Source organism: Colletotrichum acutatum (genome assembly GCF_030867785.1).
Source record: "Colletotrichum acutatum strain CBS 112980 chromosome Unknown BDZ83scaffold_70, whole genome shotgun sequence".
NCBI lineage: Eukaryota > Fungi > Ascomycota > Sordariomycetes > Glomerellales > Glomerellaceae > Colletotrichum > Colletotrichum acutatum.
The window spans coordinates 20,833-36,700 of NW_026849064.1; the positions used below are offsets into that span (position 1 = coordinate 20,833).

The following is a 15,868-nucleotide window of genomic DNA, read 5'->3' on the forward strand; positions in this document are numbered from 1 at the left end:
TCCAAATAATGTCAAAATACATGTAAGTAATGAGTGCATGTTTTCGAACTATTATCGGAAGCACTCGCACTACTATAGAACGGCCAGAACACTTCCAAGGCCCTCCCTTTTCCAAAGAGAAGTTCGTGGTGTGGCTTTATTACCTTCTTTCTCGTTCCTGCTCGGTCGAGATTCAATCCGTACCAACTAATTGCCTGCTTTGGATAACCAGGGAACCAAGATCTCACGACCATTGTTTATAGACTGTCGATGTTATCTACCTTACTAAAAGGCTTCTCTACCCTATTCCCTCTCCAAACAGCTAGGCCTAGCCCAGACCTAGACAACTGCAGTCAAGATGACGATCAACGACGGGAGAAACGGTGCGTACACGATTCCGACCAACAACTATCCGAGCAACGGTACCACCGGCGCCACTCACAACGATGGAATCAACGGGATCAACGATACCAACGGCTATAGTGGCAGCAGCGTAAACGGCCCCACCACCGGCCCACCTCAAGCCCATGAGCCGATCGCCGTCATTGGCATGGGATGCCGTCTGCCGGGCGAAGTCGACAACCCGCACGCGCTGACGCAGCTCCTGAAGCGCGGCGGTGTCGCCCATAACGAGCCGCCCGAATCTCGCTTCAGCTTGGACGGCCATCATGACGGATCCAAGAAGCCCAAAACGATGAGGTCTCCGGGTGGCATGTTCCTGGAGAACATTGACCCACGTGAGTTCGACGCCGGCTTCTTTCAGGTTCCCCGGCTCGATGCCGTTGCAATGGACCCGCAGCAGAGACAGCTTCTCGAGGTCGTATACGAGTGCCTGGAGAATTCGGGTGTGACGTTGCAGGAGCTGCAAGGGGCCCAGGTTGGGTGCTTCGTCGGATCCTACGCCGTCGGTACGTTCTTTTCTCGTCTGATTTCGTTCAGGCCAGACATTTACCTTAGTTGACATCATGGGATGAACCTTGGCTTACAGCAAAACGAAATTCGCAGACTACGCCGACATGCAGGCCCGAGATCCCGAAGACCGCGCTCCTTCTGTCACAATTGGCGTTGGTCGGGCTATTCTAAGCAATAGGATCAGTCATTTTCTGAACATCAAGGGTCCCAGGTAAGCGCATGCATCCGTCTTAGCCGGCGGGCCCCCACGGATCCTACAGCCATAACTGATAACTATCTCGGTAGTATGACAATAGATACAGCCTGTTCGGGCAGTCTGGTAGCTCTCGATGTGGCATGTCGCTACCTACGTACCCGGGAGATGGACGGAGCAATTGTTGCCGGCTGCAACCTGTACCTGAGGTGAGCATTAGAACGAGTTTCCCTTTTCGACCGTCATGTTCTTAACCAGGGAATATTGTCTGACTTTGGAGGGGTGAGTCTAGTCCGGAACATAACATGGATGTTGGCCCTATGAAGGGAGCTTCGAGTTTATCTGGAAAATGCCACACCTTTGACGTCAAGGCGGACGGTTACATCAAGGGTGAGGCCGTCAATGCGGTCATGGTGAAGCGCCTCTCGGACGCCATCCGTGATGGTGATCCTATTCGCGCCGTGATACTCGGCACGGCTACCAATAGTGACGGCAACACTCCCGGCATCGCCAGCCCCAGCTCAGAAGCACAAGCGGCGGCCATCCGTTCGGCTTATGCTAACGCCGGAATCACAAATTTCAACGACACCACGTATCTAGAGTGCCATGGCACCGGCACACAGGCAGGTGATCCGACCGAGGTCAGTGGTATCGCCTCAGTGTTTGCGCCGTCGCGTAGTCCCGACCAGCCCTTGATAATCGGCTCCGTGAGTCCATCCTCTCCACTTCAGGTAAAATGACACGAGTTGAACACAACTGATACCTACTTAGATCAAGAGCAACATTGGTCACTCCGAGCCGGCGGCAGGCATCTCAGGCTTGATCAAGGCCATCCTGTCTCTCGAGACTGGCACCATTTTTGGCAACCCTACCTTCGTGACTCCCAACCCCAAGATCAACTTTAAGGGCCAGAAGGTCTTTGCAACTCGCACTGGCATGCCCTGGCCATCAGGTGCGCGCAAGCGGGCGTCTGTAAATTCGTTCGGATATGGCGGGTCCAACGCTCACGTTGTCCTCGAGTCGGCGGATCAATATCTTAAGGACAGACAGGTCTTGACCCACGTCTCTTCACACCTGACCGAGGAGGCTGACCTCTTCGATGACGACGATGATACTTCCTCCATGATATCAGTCGCAAAGAAGCCCCAACTGCTTGTTTTCTCGGCTAACAGCGAGTTTTCGCTCCGCGGCTACGTGAAGCTGCTGCGCAAGCACCTTCTCAACCCGAGCGTCAAAGCCGACTTGCGAGATCTGTCTTTCACACTCTCAAGCAAGCGCAGCGCGCACTTTAACCGGGGATTCTTGCTGGTCGACAAGGCGGTGATAGCCGAGGACTCTCTCGTTCTAGGGAAAAAGAGCCCTGAAGCTCCCAAGATCGGCTTCGTTTTCACTGGCCAGGGCGCTCAATGGTCACAGATGGGAAAGGCTCTTGTCGATGCTTTCCCTACCGCCAGAGACTTGCTGAAGCATCTGGATACTGTCCTCAAGACTGCTCTTGTCCCTCCAACGTGGTCTTTACTCGGTATTTCTCCTCATTCCTGGCGCATTCTTGATCGTAACTACTCACACCAATGCAGATGAGCTTGTAGAGCCGCGCAGTCCTGGTCTCCTTCGCCAGCCCGAGTTTTCTCAGCCACTCTGCACCGCGCTTCAGCTCGCCATCCTGAGTGTGCTGGAAGACTGGGGTGTAGCGCCGCACAGCGTGGTCGGTCACTCCTCGGGCGAAATCGCAGCTGCATACGCTGCGGGCTATATGTCCAAGGAAGACGCGATTAAGGTTGCTTACTACCGCGGCCTAGCTGCCAAGCAGCTCGCCAACGTCGTAGATGGCACCAAGAACGTGGGCATGCTCGCGGTCGGGCTGGGCGCTGAAGCCGTAATGCCCTTCCTCGAACCCTACGCTGGCCTAGTGCACATTGCCTGCTTCAACAGCCCCAGCAGCGTCACCTTGTCGGGCAAGGTGAACAAGCTCGAGGAAGTGATGGCCGCGCTTGTGGCAGAATCGCATTTTGCCCGCCTGCTGCAGGTGAACCTGGCATACCACTCGCCCTTCATGTTGGAAGTGAGCAGTCTGTACGAGGCTCTGCTTCGCCAGGACTTTGGCGCGTGCAAGAAGGACAGGAAACATGACAGTGTCCGCATGTTTTCATCCGTGTCTGGCAAAGAGATGCGCCACGCTGCCGATGCGGCGTACTGGAAGAGCAATATGAGCTCTGCGGTACGCTTTGAGCAAGCTACCAAAACCATGCTCGCGGATGACAGCCGTCCGGACTTCCTCGTCGAGATCGGCCCCAGCGGTGCGCTCTCAGGTCCTGTGGCCCAGGTGAAAAAGGCTGTTCTCGGAGATGGCGCCGAAGTCCAGTACATTGCGGCCTGGTCTCGTGGTCCCGCCGCGCTCAAGTCGCTCTACGAGGTGGCCGGCAAGCTTTTCATCAGCGGCGGAGAGGTTAATTTGGCCAACGTGAACAAGACTGAGACTTGGAAACCGAGGACCATTATCGACCTGCCCAACTACTCATGGGACCATTCTACACATTATTGGTACGAGAGCGACGCTAGCAAGGACTGGCGATACCGTCTTTTCCCGCACCATGACCTCTTGGGCAGCAAGATCCTGGGTACATCCTGGCAGGCGCCGTCTTTCAAGAAGTCTCTCAAGCTGGCAGACCTGCCTTGGCTTCGAGACCACAAGATGGGCCCGGAGATCGTCTTCCCCGCGGCTGGCTTCATCGCCATGGCTATGGAGGCCATCCGCCAGAACACCGAAGCGCTGCGTAGTTTGGAGGGTAAGGTTCTCCCCACAGCATACCATTACAAGCTTCGAGACATCAACTTCATCCGCGCCCTCGTGCTGGACGACTCGAACGAAGACACCAAGATCATGCTGGCACTTCACCCGCGCACGGGAGCCAAGGATTCCTGGCACGAGTTCAGAATCAGCTCTCAGGTAGGGGATGCCTGGCTCGAGAACTGCCGTGGCCTAGTCAGAATCCAGGAGAGCACCCCCGAGAATTCGACTGCAGCTGAGGGCACTGTCAAGCCGCTGGTTGACCCCGTCCCCGGCGCTCTGTGGTACAAGGCCATGCACGATACTGGCTACAACTTTGGTCCGGTTTTCCAGAAACATCTTGAGATTGAGTCCATCATCGGTTCGCGCGAGTCTCGGTCTCTCGTGGATCTGAGTCCTCCCGCTTCGGAGCACCCCCAGTCGTGGTATCCGATGCACCCCGCCGCCATTGATGGATCATTTCAGTCTTGTGCCCCTTCTCTGTGGGCCGGTGATAGGCCCGGCATCAGTGCCGTATTGGTACCCGCCATCATTGATGAGCTGGCCATTTTCCCAGTGGAGAGCATTTCTGGAAAGGCTATCTCCACGACGAGCTCTGAGTACGTAGGCCTTGGTCTACCAGAAAGTACCAAGAGTTACAAGTCCAACGCAGTCGTTCTTGACTCTGAGACTGGAGATTTGCGTTTCAAGCTCACTGGCCTAAGATATCACCAACTGGATACACAGGAGGATCCTTACTCGTCACACATGTACAGCCGCATCTCGTGGAAGCCAGATGTAACGTTCCTTACTGAAGAGACCGTGGCGGCCATCGCGGCAGCAGAGGATCCCCTCAACGAATTCATCGACTTGGCTGCTCACAAGTTCCCGAACCTCAGTGTGCTTGAGGCCAGCACAATCCCCTCCGATGCCAGTAGTGTATGGCTTGAGGGCAGCAAAGCCGACACTGTGGTGAGGTCTGCTTGTCGCAGCTTCCAGTTCTCTTCTTACGATGCTTCTGCTGTCGTGAACGCCGAGGAGACGTACGGCAGCAAGTCAGGTGTGGCCTACGCCGTGCTCGACGTTGCAGCTGACCCGAAAATATTGCAAACTCCTGGAAACCCCTTTGATCTCGTCATTATCAGAGCGGCTGATGGGTCATCGGAGTCGCAAGATAATATGGTACGGAACGCACGCACGCTGGTATCGGACGGCGGCCACGTCGTAATACAGACCATCGAAGCCGACATACCAGCGATCTCGTCATCCTTCGGTTTCTGTTCATCTTTTAGCATCGCTTCTGGGGATGGCAGCATCATTCACATTCTCGTCGCTTCTTCAGAGGCCGTGTCCAAAAAGCAAGGCATTGAGCTTATTCACTTCTCTGACCCAACAGACTTGACCGCACAAGTTGTCTCAGGTCTATCCAAGTTTGGATGGCAGATCACGGATACCAGACATCCCCAAGGCGACCACAAGACTATTCTGGTGCTGAGTGATCTCTCCGCCCCAGTCCTTCCGACTATTACAGAAGCCCAGTGGCAGCTTCTCAAGAACACATTGGTATCGGGCAACCAAGTATTGTGGGTGACCTCGGGCTCTCAGCTGAACGTCACAAGCCCCGACAGGGCCATGATCCACGGTCTGGGTCGTACAGTTCGCAATGAGGATCCATCCATCAGTATCACAACGTTGGATGTTGAGTCAGCCACGGGTCCGAAGGCCGTCTCTGCCATAAATGACGTCCTTGAGCACCTCGGCAGGGCTGCTCATCAGAGACAAACGACTGGTATTGAAAACGAGTTTGTCGAGCGCCAGGGAGTCATACATATCAGCAGAGTGCAGCCCAATGAAGTTGTTAACGTTGTTGAAAAAGCCTTAGCCCACGGCGCTGAACTCGTCGAGGGTGAGCTGCATGACTTTAACACGACTGTTCGTCTGCAGTGCGAGCGTGTTGGCACAATTGATTCACTGCAGTACACCGAGGTCGCCGCTACGGAGTTGTCTGTCCCCGACAGCAGCGTGGAAGTTGAACTATTCGCCGCTGGGCTAAACTTCAAGGATGTCGCCGTCACCATGGGCATTGTTCCTGAGAATCAACACCTCCTCGGCCTCGAAGGTGCGGGCGAGATCCGTCGCGCTGGCAAAAACGCTGCAAACATATACAAGCCCGGAGACCGTGTGCTCGTCTTCAAGAAGGGAGCATTTGGAAACAGGGTCATAGCCTCTGTTGAGCGAACGCACCACATCCCTGACTGGATGTCTTTTGAGGAGGCCTCGACTCTGGCCAGTGTGTACCTCACTGCGCTTTACAGCATCTTCGATCTCGCCAACACACAAGCCGGGCACAAAGTGCTTATCCATTCCGCATCCGGTGGTCTTGGAATCGCCTCAATCCAGATTTGTAAATTCATCGGCGCAGAGATCTACGCGACCGTCGGCACTGATGAGAAAGTGGACTTCTTGGTAGACAGCTTTGGCATCCCCAGAGAGAACATCTTCAACTCAAGAACCACTACCTTTGCTGCTCAGCTCAAGGCCGCCACAAAAGGGCACGGCGTCGATGTCATTCTCAACTCTCTCACCGGCGATATTTTGGACGAGTCGTGGCGCTGCATCGCCGATGGCGGAACCATGGTCGAGCTGGGTAAGAGGGATATGCTTGATCGCAATTACCTCTCCATGTAAGTCTAATTCATTTTATCTCGTTATTTGAAACCGACAACTGACCCAATCTTAGGGAGCCGTTTGGCCGCAATGCTTCATATCGCTGCTTTGATATGTCCCACGAGCACGTATCGGACACCGTCATTGCCAGGCTCATGCGCCAAATGATGAGCCTCATTAGCCAGCGCGCCATCAAGCCCATTGCTCCCATGACTACTTTCCCCTTCGAGGATGTGGCGGGTGCTTTCCGTTACATGCGTGCGGCTAAGCACATGGGCAAGATCGTCCTCTCGGCCAAAGACAAGGCGGACAAGCCGACTGTGATGGTCCGCCCCGCGATACGCAGGTTCGATCTGCCCCAGACCACTTCCATCCTCATCGTGGGTGGCTTGAAAGGTCTTTGCGGGTCTCTGGCTGTCTACTTGGCCCAACAAGGAGCCAAACACCTCGTCATTCTCGCCCGTGGCGGTTACGATGACGAGCGTTCACAGGCTGTGTTGAAGAACATACATGCCCAAGGTGCCAAGGTCGATCTGGTAAGGGGCGATGTTTCAATTTTGGAAGACGTTCGAAGAGCTTTCAAATCCTCCAGCGTTCCCGTCGGTGGCGTTATCCAGGGCGCCATGGTTCTGAGAGACAAGATCTTCACCTCCATGACGACTGAGGAGTACCACGGCGCCGTGGCCTGCAAGGTCCCCGGAACCTGGAACCTTCATAACGTCGCTCAGGAGGAGGGCCTTGATCTCTCCTTCTTCACTATGCTTTCCTCGGTCTCTGGTGTTGTTGGCCAGAAGGGTCAAGCAAACTACGCAGCCGCTAATGCCTTCCTCGATGCTTTTGCCGTATATCGCCAAAAACTCGGGCTGTCCGCCGTTTCTATCGATTTGGGTGCCATCGACGACGTTGGCTACATGCATGAGCACAATGACCTTCGCGTGGCTCTGGATCGGGACGCCTGGACTTCCATCAACGAGAACCTGTTCCGCCAGATTGTCCGCGTTTCCATCCAGCAGCAGCAAAGAATATCTTCGACGGGCAACTCCTCTCAACTCATCACCTCCATCGCCGTGCCGCAGCCGGACTCCTCGAACCTTCTTGCCGACGCTCGCTTCGTGAGCCTGGCTTTTGGCACCGGCGAAGTCACGTCTGGTGGAGATGGCAAGGACGATAAATCGCGCGCGGTGCAGGCTCTGATGCTGTTACTGCAATCCAATGCAGACGCCTCGGTTGTATTGAGGGCCGCTGTGGACGTCGTGAACACGCAGTTCCAGTCCACCCTTCGCTTGTCGGAACCAATGGAACCTGCCAAGCCACTTAGCAGTTATGGTTTGGACTCCTTGTCTGCCGTAGAGCTGCGTAATTGGGTCAGGCTGGATCTCGGAGTTGAATTGACAACGCTGGAGATCACGAGCGCCACGTCACTAACAGCGCTGTGTGAGAAGATTGTTTCCAAGATGAAGAAGAAGGAATGAAGACCCTCATGCTTTTTAGACTCTGTGTTTCATATTTTGTTCTCTACTATTATCTCCTTCAGGTTTTCTTTGATGTCTTGAATCAGACTATTTACAACGGTTTGCTTGAATATCACTCCAACGTTATATTCACACGTTGTGGGAATATCGCAAATAAGATACAACGAAGATCACCTCACACTATAAGCCTTTAGAACGTTCCAGAATGTTTGTAACAGACAGGACTCAGGTGGAAATAAAGGTCCGGAAGCCTTCAGAATGCCTAGCCCTACACACTCACTTGCTTGTCTAGAATTGACCTTAAGTCGTAATGCATCTTATCTAAATGCCGTCCATATCAAGCGTCCAAGCAATTCCAATCCACGTACTACATTATTAAGACGCCATTTATTCGTGACGAAAAGTCTTCACCGACTTTTCCCACTGAATCTAGTAAGTTTCTGTGAGAAGAGGATACTTGTAGAGCTCGGTAACGACAGATTTACAGCGTTTCGCCCAAAACATTCCCAACATCTTCAGTCTTTCCCACCGGCAATCAGTCACTGATATAGATCTTTTTTAACCAGAGCCCGCACCCCAAGAGTATGCGGTTTAGGACGCGGCACAAATCGGTCCATGTGCAGATCCATCGCATCCCGCTCAGTCTCGTAGAGTTCCATCTTGAACCTACGGAACAGCGTCGCAATGCCCGTGTAAAGCTCTGCCCACGCGAGCTGCATGCCCACGCAGGAGCGCGTCCCGCGACCAAACGCGACCATGTAGCGCGAGAGTTTCTTCCCATCAGGAGCCTTTGGGTCGCCCAGCCAGCGCTCCGGGCGGAAGGTCATGTTATCTGGGAAAATAGCCTCGTCGTGGGACACGGCGTAGTTGTCCATGCTCACGGTGGCGCCGACGGGGATGAGCCACTCGCCGTAACGGAGAGGCTCGTCCTCGAGAGTGCGAGGTAGTCGCTGAGACGTTCCATATGCGAATCGAAGGGCTTTGTGATGATTTTGGTCAGCAGGTTCCAAATTTATTTGATTATCTATGTCGAGAAACTGCACTCACCTTCGTTGATACAGGCTGAGAGATATGGTAATTGTGAGAGCGCATCCCAGTCGGGAGGAGTTCTGGGATCCACAATAGCCTCTTTGAGCTCGGCCTGGAGCTTTTCTAGCACTGGGGGGTTTGCCAGGACATGGAATGTGCATAGACTGAGGGCCCGCATCGTCGTCTCGATACCGGCGCCGGTCACGCTAATTGCTTCTTGCTGAAGACGGCCAACCGTCTTCTCCGAGGCTGGGAGGTCTGACTCGAGGATAACACCAAAAATAGTCTTGGACTGCCCCTTTTCCTCTGCCGGCTTATTTAAGAGGATGCGGATCTGGTTTGTCATTTCCTATTCAAGCGTATAACCAATCAGCAAGATATCACACAAGATCCGAAAGTCAGCCCATTTCATATCTCTGGCCTGGCCAACTACTAACGTTGTTAAAGTCTAGCACAGTTCCCGTTTGAGGAGACATTGCTTTGACCCACGACAGCGGGAGCATCTTGAAAAGGTTTGTCACGAGGGGAAACTGCGTGATATAGTGAACAGGTTCCAGAAGATCAACCATGGCATCCGTGTAGCTCGCGTGGAAGTCTGGAGCGTCAAGAAAATTATGCGGCTTGTCGAAAGCGTAGTCGTTGATGATGTCCGACGTCCAGCATCCCCACATTTGATCGATACGTAACACCTTATCGTTGCCCAAGTATTCCCGCGTGACGCGATCTGTGAGGCGATGCATCATCCGCTGAATATTCGGCTGGTGCTCAGCGATCCTACGGTGGGAGAAAAAGGGGTTCAATGCCGCTCGCCGCTGGCGGTGTCTGGAGTGGTTAACAGTCGAGAAGGCCGACTCTGGGCTGTTGAAACGGTGAGCGAGGGTGGTCAGCTTGCTGGAGTGCCTAGAAGACGAGTAAAGCACGTCATAGAAGCTAGAGTCTTGGATGTGCAGCTCCCATGGGTTAATTCGAATAATAGGGCCTGCGTAAACCAGTTAGCAACACGTTGAGATCTCGGAAGTGTGAGTTGCTGAGTCAAAATCGACTCACCATATTCCTCATGCAACTTAGCGTAATGCCAAATAAACTGGCCGCCATCGCCGCTGAAGAGCTCATAGTAGGCCTCGTACCACTGCGTTAAAGCGGCCAGCTTCGGCCCTGGAAACTTGGCAAGCGGACTGAGGTACAGACGGTAGATAGCTAGAGAAAGCAGGTACACGGTGGTACACACGAGCCCTATAATGCTATAGAAAGCGAAAAAAGAGCGAGTTTCAGGCGTCGATATGGCACCCATCATATTTGTTGATGTCTGAGGTGCTTGAGGATGATTGTGCGGTTACGATAGGGCAAATGTCGGATGTTGATAGGATCGGCGGGAGGGCAGAAAAGGATAGTAACGACCAAACAAGTTATGACTAGACCAAAACTCAAACCTGGTTCTTTCGAGGTGATTCCCTTTCAAGAGTGACGTCTTGTTTGGGTTCGCTCTGGCGGTTTCTCAGTGGGAAGTCCTTTTTTGTTGCCGGTAAGGTAGCCAGAATGGGCGTCAGCATCGGGCCACATGGAATTCATCTAAGCCGATCGGGGCATTTTTTTGTAAGTCTAAGTTTGCAGAACAATCCTTCATAGCGTATTTTTGTCAGTAACGCCGGGGAATAACGAGCTCGGCCAACTCTTAGCGACTGCGGAATTTTGTTGGTCGCTTCTTGTCCTGATGCTATCCCGCGATAATAATGCTCTATTTCAAGTGAAGTAAAGAAAATTTGAAGTAGACATCCGCAGAATTGGCTCCCAGTGCCTATCTATTCTAGCAATGAAATTTCGATCCCAATTTTCCGGGCCAGCCTCAATCGTGGGGCTGGCAATTACAGCTGCCTTTATCCTGGCACCAAATTCCTCCAGCTGGGACCGTCCGTTCTGCACATGTACTGACGGCGATAGCTGTTGGCCATCCGAGTTGCAATGGCAGGATCTTAACGCCTCTGTGGGCGGTCGTCTCATTGCTCCAGTCCCTCCGGCATCTGTCTGCCACAACCCAAACTACGACGAGGCCGAGTGCGCCGCTATTCGCGAGGACTGGGTCTGGCCAGAGATTCAGTGAGCTTTGACACCCTAGTGATTCCTTGCTCGGGTCATACAGTCTGACGGGAAATTGCAGCGAATCTTGGCCAGGCGGCATCCAGAGCCCCTACTGGCAGAACTCCAGCTGCGATCCTTTCAGTTCTGTTGATACCCCTTGTACGCTCGGACATAGTGTTTCCTACGCTATCAACGTTACAAATGCAGAGGACGCGGTGCAAGGTCTTTCATTCGCACGCAGGCACTCCCTCCGGCTGGCTATCAAAAACACGGGACATGAGTGCGTAACAAGCCAAATCGAAATCTAAGTTCTTTTAGCATATTGAAACGATCACTAACATACCTTCGCAAGTTACATGGGCAAGTCCACCGCAAAAGGGGGGCTCGCCCTGTGGACAAGTAGCCTCCGTTCGATAGAAGTGCTGCACTTTGCAAGCGAAACATACACCGGTCCCGCCTTTCGAATGGGCGCCGGCGTACGTGGGCTGGAAGCCTACACGGCTGCCGCCAACAAAGGCCTTCGTGTGGTTGGAGGCTTTTGCCCGACGGTAGGCGTCGCCGGCGGTTATACCCAAGGCGGAGGCCACGGCCCATTGAGCTCGCAGTATGGTCTCGGAGCCGACCAGGTCCTTGAGTGGGAAGTCATCACGCCTTACGGAGAACATGTGGTGGCGACGCCTCTGCGGCACTCAAACCTGTATTGGGCCTTGAGCGGAGGCGGACCTGGCACCTACGCCATCGTTCTTTCGCTGACGGTGAGAGCATACCCCGATGGCTCCATCGGAGGTGCGACTCTGGCATTCTCTACCGCCGGAGTGGCGAAAGATGGCTTCTGGAATTTCTTTAAAAGCTGGCAAGACCTACTACCTAGTCTCACTACCGCCGGCGGGACAGCTGGATACGCCGTCACCAAGGACGCCTTCTTCATCGCGCCTATTACTCTCCCTGGGTGGACCAAGCAGCAGGTCTCCGGGTTGATAAGCCCCCTGGTCGACCGACTCGATGAGCTAGACGTACAGTACACGCTCGAAGTGACATCGGAACCCACATTCTTGGAACACTACAGTAAGCACGGTGGACCTCTGCCCCGAGGCCCTTACACGATCCACCACCTCTTTGGCGGAAGGATGATCCCGCGCTCCACTGTCGAGGAGAACAGCACCGCTCTTGTCGGGGCCTTTCGCAGCATTCTCGAAGACACGGATGCTTTTCTGGGATTTGTTGCTCTGGATGTAAAGCAGGCGCCTGGACTGAAACCCGTTGCGGACAATGCCGTGCTGCCGGCCTGGCGAGACACCCTAATCACTGTACTCGCACAGTCGACGTGGAACTTTAGTGCGCTTAGAGCAGACGGCCAACGCCGTGCCGACGAAATCACCGACGTCGTTGTGCCGAAACTGAGGGAACTGACGCTTGGTTCCGGTACTTATATGAATGAGGGCGATTTCCAGCTCAAAACCTGGAAGGAGGATTTCTATGGGGCAAACTACCCGAGGCTGCAGGTCATCAAGTCTAAATACGACCCTGAGGGCCTTCTTTTTGGGCCTACTGGAGTATCTAGCGATGAGTGGTCGATCGATGAACAGGGCAGGCTATGTAAAGGATGGGCTGACGGACTCAGGTCAACTGGCCTTGTGCGGATCGCCATGCTCAGGGCTGGGGCTACGCTAACAGCTCGGGCGAGACAGGCACAGCAGCTCGCACGCGGGTATTTTGAGATTTCGTCTGTGATATTTTCGACTCGGTAGATGCAATTGTTCCTCTGGGGGATTCTCTAGGAAGAGTAGCGGGTTGATTTTTGTGCGGTGGCGGGTCATTTTTCTCAGACTGGAAGCTTATACGGAGCGCGGTGGGATTCGGGGACTAAAAATGAGGTGCAGCGCTAACACCCGACAAACAAAAATCACCCGAGGAATCATGTACACGACACCTGTAGCGAGTGTTGGAGCAATTAAAACACTATGATTGAACCACCCGTTTCGCTGGCCATGTGCATCGTCTTACTTTGCCCACAAGTAAGCTCGATCCAGCACAATGACGGTGTCCCCGGAATTCAGCGTCCGGGCATCTGATTCCGCCCCGTTCTCCACTCCATTACCGAGAGCCCCACTTATCCCGGCCGAGACCCGGCCCCAAAGAAACGCCAAGCTTGCCGGTAGACCCGGCTTACTGTCGCAGCCCAACACCGAGATACAGACAGTCTATGACATTGTTAATTGGGCGGCAGAGATATATGGTGACAAGCCTGCTTTGGGTACACGAGCAAGTGGAACCGAAAACACAAATGCAAAAACCGAATCGCCCGGAGATTCCCTGGTTGGTGACATGCCCTGTCAGATTCACATACGACAAGACGGCTGATTGTGCATCAATAGTACACGTACATATCATACCGAGATTATCTTATCGTGATTCGTGATGTAGGATCTGGTTTGCGGGCGGTCGGTCTCCAGAAAACTGATAAGATTCTCGTCTACGCAGCAACTAGGCAAGTATCCCCGGCGGACTCTTCTGGAATTACCGAAATTGACGATCACCACGAAGCCCACAATGGTTATCAATCGCTCATGGCGCATCTTCACAGTCCATGGTTTTCGTGACAGCCTACGAAGCTCTCGGCCTTGCTGGCCTCGAGCATTCTCTAGAGTCCACAGGCGCCAAAGCCATCTTCGTGGATCACCATCTCTGTCAAAAAGTGACTTCTGCAATGACGATCAAAGCTCTTCCACGAGTCGAGGCCATAGTCTACAACGACCAGCCAAGTTATACATTCAATTCGGGTGCTGAGTGGATCAAAGGCTTGTTCGAACTCAAGAAGACACGTCCCGGGCTTCAAGTACTCAGCTTCAGCCAGCTATGCCAGGTTGGCCGGAGCAAGATTAGTGAGCCTATTCAACCTGATAGGGAGGATCTATGCGCCATCTACTACACTTCTGGGTCTACAGGAATACCGAAAGGAGTTCCGGTGAAACACAAGGCCGTTGTAGCAGCAGGTAAGTCACCCGTCAATTCGCCACGATACTTGATCTTGTCTCCCTTGGAATACCACGAACGCTCATCTAATCCGTCAACAGTCACAGGCCTTGACTCCGTGATCGGCGACTATCTCTCGCCTTCCGACTCTTTTCTCGCATACTTACCATTAGCTCATGTTCTTGAATTCGCCTTCGAAAACAGCTGTCTCTTCTGGGGTGTAAAAATGGGCTACGGCGGTGCCCGTACGCTATTCAACCATGTCAGTCCATCCGGCACTCTCAAAGTGGGAGACCTACATGCCTTGCAACCAACCTTTATGATCGGTGTTCCTGCTATCTGGGAAAGGATTAAAAAGGCAATTTTCTCCAGCGTGGAAAATTCAAGCTTTATTGACAGACTTGCTTTCTGGTCGTGGCTGAAAGCAAAAGAAGTATGGGCCGCAGCCGGATTAGCCGGGACAGGCGGCTTGAATGGGATACTATCGTCCGCCGCAAGTGAGGTGGTTGGGTCCCGGCTGCGATTCGCCATGTCAGGCGGCGGGCCCGTAGCGGAAAGCACGCAGAACTTCTTGACTATGGTGATGGCTCCTTTGGTCAACGGATATGGCTTAACCGAGACAATGGCGTAAGTCCAAGCACTCGATAGCCTGAGTTCAAAGCTGAACCGAAGCTGATGTTTTGATAACCTCCAGCATGGGCGGTCTGATGGATCCCGGGCAATGGCGCCCAGGATGTATGAGCATCCCGGCCAGCATAGAAATGAAACTGGTCGACTATCATGATGCGGGCTACCTCACCAGTAATATTCCATCGCAAGGAGAGATCTGGATACGGGGCGATAGTGTTATGCAAGGGTACTTTGACAACGACGATGAGTCCAAAAGTGCAGTCGTGCCCGGCGGTTGGCTCCGCACCGGCGACATTGGGCAGTGGGAACCCACATGCAGCGGCGACGACTTTCATTTCCGAATCATTGACCGGAAAAAGAACCTCGTCAAAACACTCAACGGAGAGTACATCGCGGTTGAAAAGGTATGACGCCAGTCTACATGATTCATCGTTCATTTGCCCGTGGAAGGTGCGTACACTGACCACAACTCACTCATTCCAGCTAGAGTCTATCTACCGCTCTGCAAAGCTGGTGGCTAATATCTGCATCCATGCATCGCCTGACCGCGCAAAGCCGACGGCTATAGTCATTCCTTCACCACCAGCCTTAAAGGAACTAGTTAAGAGACATGGCTTAGATTTCCGCTGTAAAACATCAGCGCTTACACGACATCCACTTGTCGTGCATGGCGCCCTTATGCAGTTGCAACAGATCGCTCAGGAGGCCGGGCTTACCTCGATTGAGGTAGTCGAGGCGGTTGTGCTTGTTGACGATGCAGAGTGGACTCCTCAGAATGTCAGTACCATCTTTCAGAATTGAGTCATGGCATCCAGTACTTCGAGACTAATATCGACTCCAGGGCTTGACAACAGCGGTTGGGAAGCTTAACAGACGAGGGATTGTGACTCGCTATCAGGGACTACTTGATCGCGTCCATGGTGAACCTTGATGGGCTTTCCCCAAAAAGCGACAATTAAGGCAATAGTATCACATCTTCCATCTCAGTACTACATTGTTATCCCTCATGAGAGTCCGGATTTGTGAATATCTTTAGGCTATCTTGGAGTTAATAGTAGTGGAGAATCTGAAACTGGGTATCAGCCGAGTCTTTGTGGCCCTTCTTAAGATTCTATTTAAGTCATATAACAGGGCTGGCGATGGAACTCGTCCTTGGGAAAACCACGGAGT

General features: G+C 53.3%; 4 protein-coding genes across 4 annotated transcripts; 3 read left to right on the forward strand and 1 right to left on the reverse strand.

Annotated features, from left to right (window-relative positions):
- Positions 1–529: 529 nt before the first annotated feature.
- Positions 530–7,990, forward strand: BDZ83DRAFT_720926 (polyketide synthase 2; the record flags this gene model as incomplete). The annotated part of the gene is made up of 7 exons (XM_060512323.1): positions 530–887; positions 985–1,102; positions 1,177–1,293; positions 1,377–1,791; positions 1,856–2,606; positions 2,662–6,535; positions 6,592–7,990. The coding sequence occupies 7 exons, from the start codon at positions 530–532 to the stop codon at positions 7,988–7,990; spliced, it is 7,032 nt and encodes a 2,343-aa protein (XP_060363097.1).
- A 303-nt stretch (positions 7,991–8,293) lies between these two features.
- Positions 8,294–10,591, reverse strand: BDZ83DRAFT_627257 (cytochrome protein). Its single transcript, XM_060508618.1, has 4 exons — positions 10,067–10,591; positions 9,457–9,998; positions 9,038–9,368; positions 8,294–8,969 (listed from the first exon to the last, which is right to left on the reverse strand). Exons 1-4 carry the CDS (start codon positions 10,311–10,313, stop codon positions 8,530–8,532), a joined length of 1,560 nt encoding a protein of 519 aa, XP_060363098.1. The 5' UTR covers positions 10,314–10,591; the 3' UTR covers positions 8,294–8,529.
- A 172-nt stretch (positions 10,592–10,763) lies between these two features.
- Positions 10,764–13,022, forward strand: BDZ83DRAFT_702851 (FAD/FMN-containing isoamyl alcohol oxidase MreA). The gene is made up of 3 exons (XM_060511468.1): positions 10,764–11,113; positions 11,175–11,375; positions 11,448–13,022. The coding sequence occupies exons 1-3, from the start codon at positions 10,830–10,832 to the stop codon at positions 12,841–12,843; spliced, it is 1,881 nt and encodes a 626-aa protein (XP_060363099.1). The 5' UTR covers positions 10,764–10,829; the 3' UTR covers positions 12,844–13,022.
- Positions 13,023–13,129: 107 nt separating this feature from the next.
- On the forward strand, positions 13,130–15,680 carry BDZ83DRAFT_782288 (long-chain-fatty-acid-CoA ligase-like protein; the record flags this gene model as incomplete). Its single annotated transcript, XM_060515559.1, has 7 exons — positions 13,130–13,411; positions 13,471–13,583; positions 13,640–14,088; positions 14,170–14,695; positions 14,763–15,102; positions 15,182–15,475; positions 15,540–15,680. The coding sequence occupies 7 exons, from the start codon at positions 13,130–13,132 to the stop codon at positions 15,627–15,629; spliced, it is 2,094 nt and encodes a 697-aa protein (XP_060363100.1). The 3' UTR covers positions 15,630–15,680.
- Between the last annotated feature and the right edge of the window lie 188 nt (positions 15,681–15,868).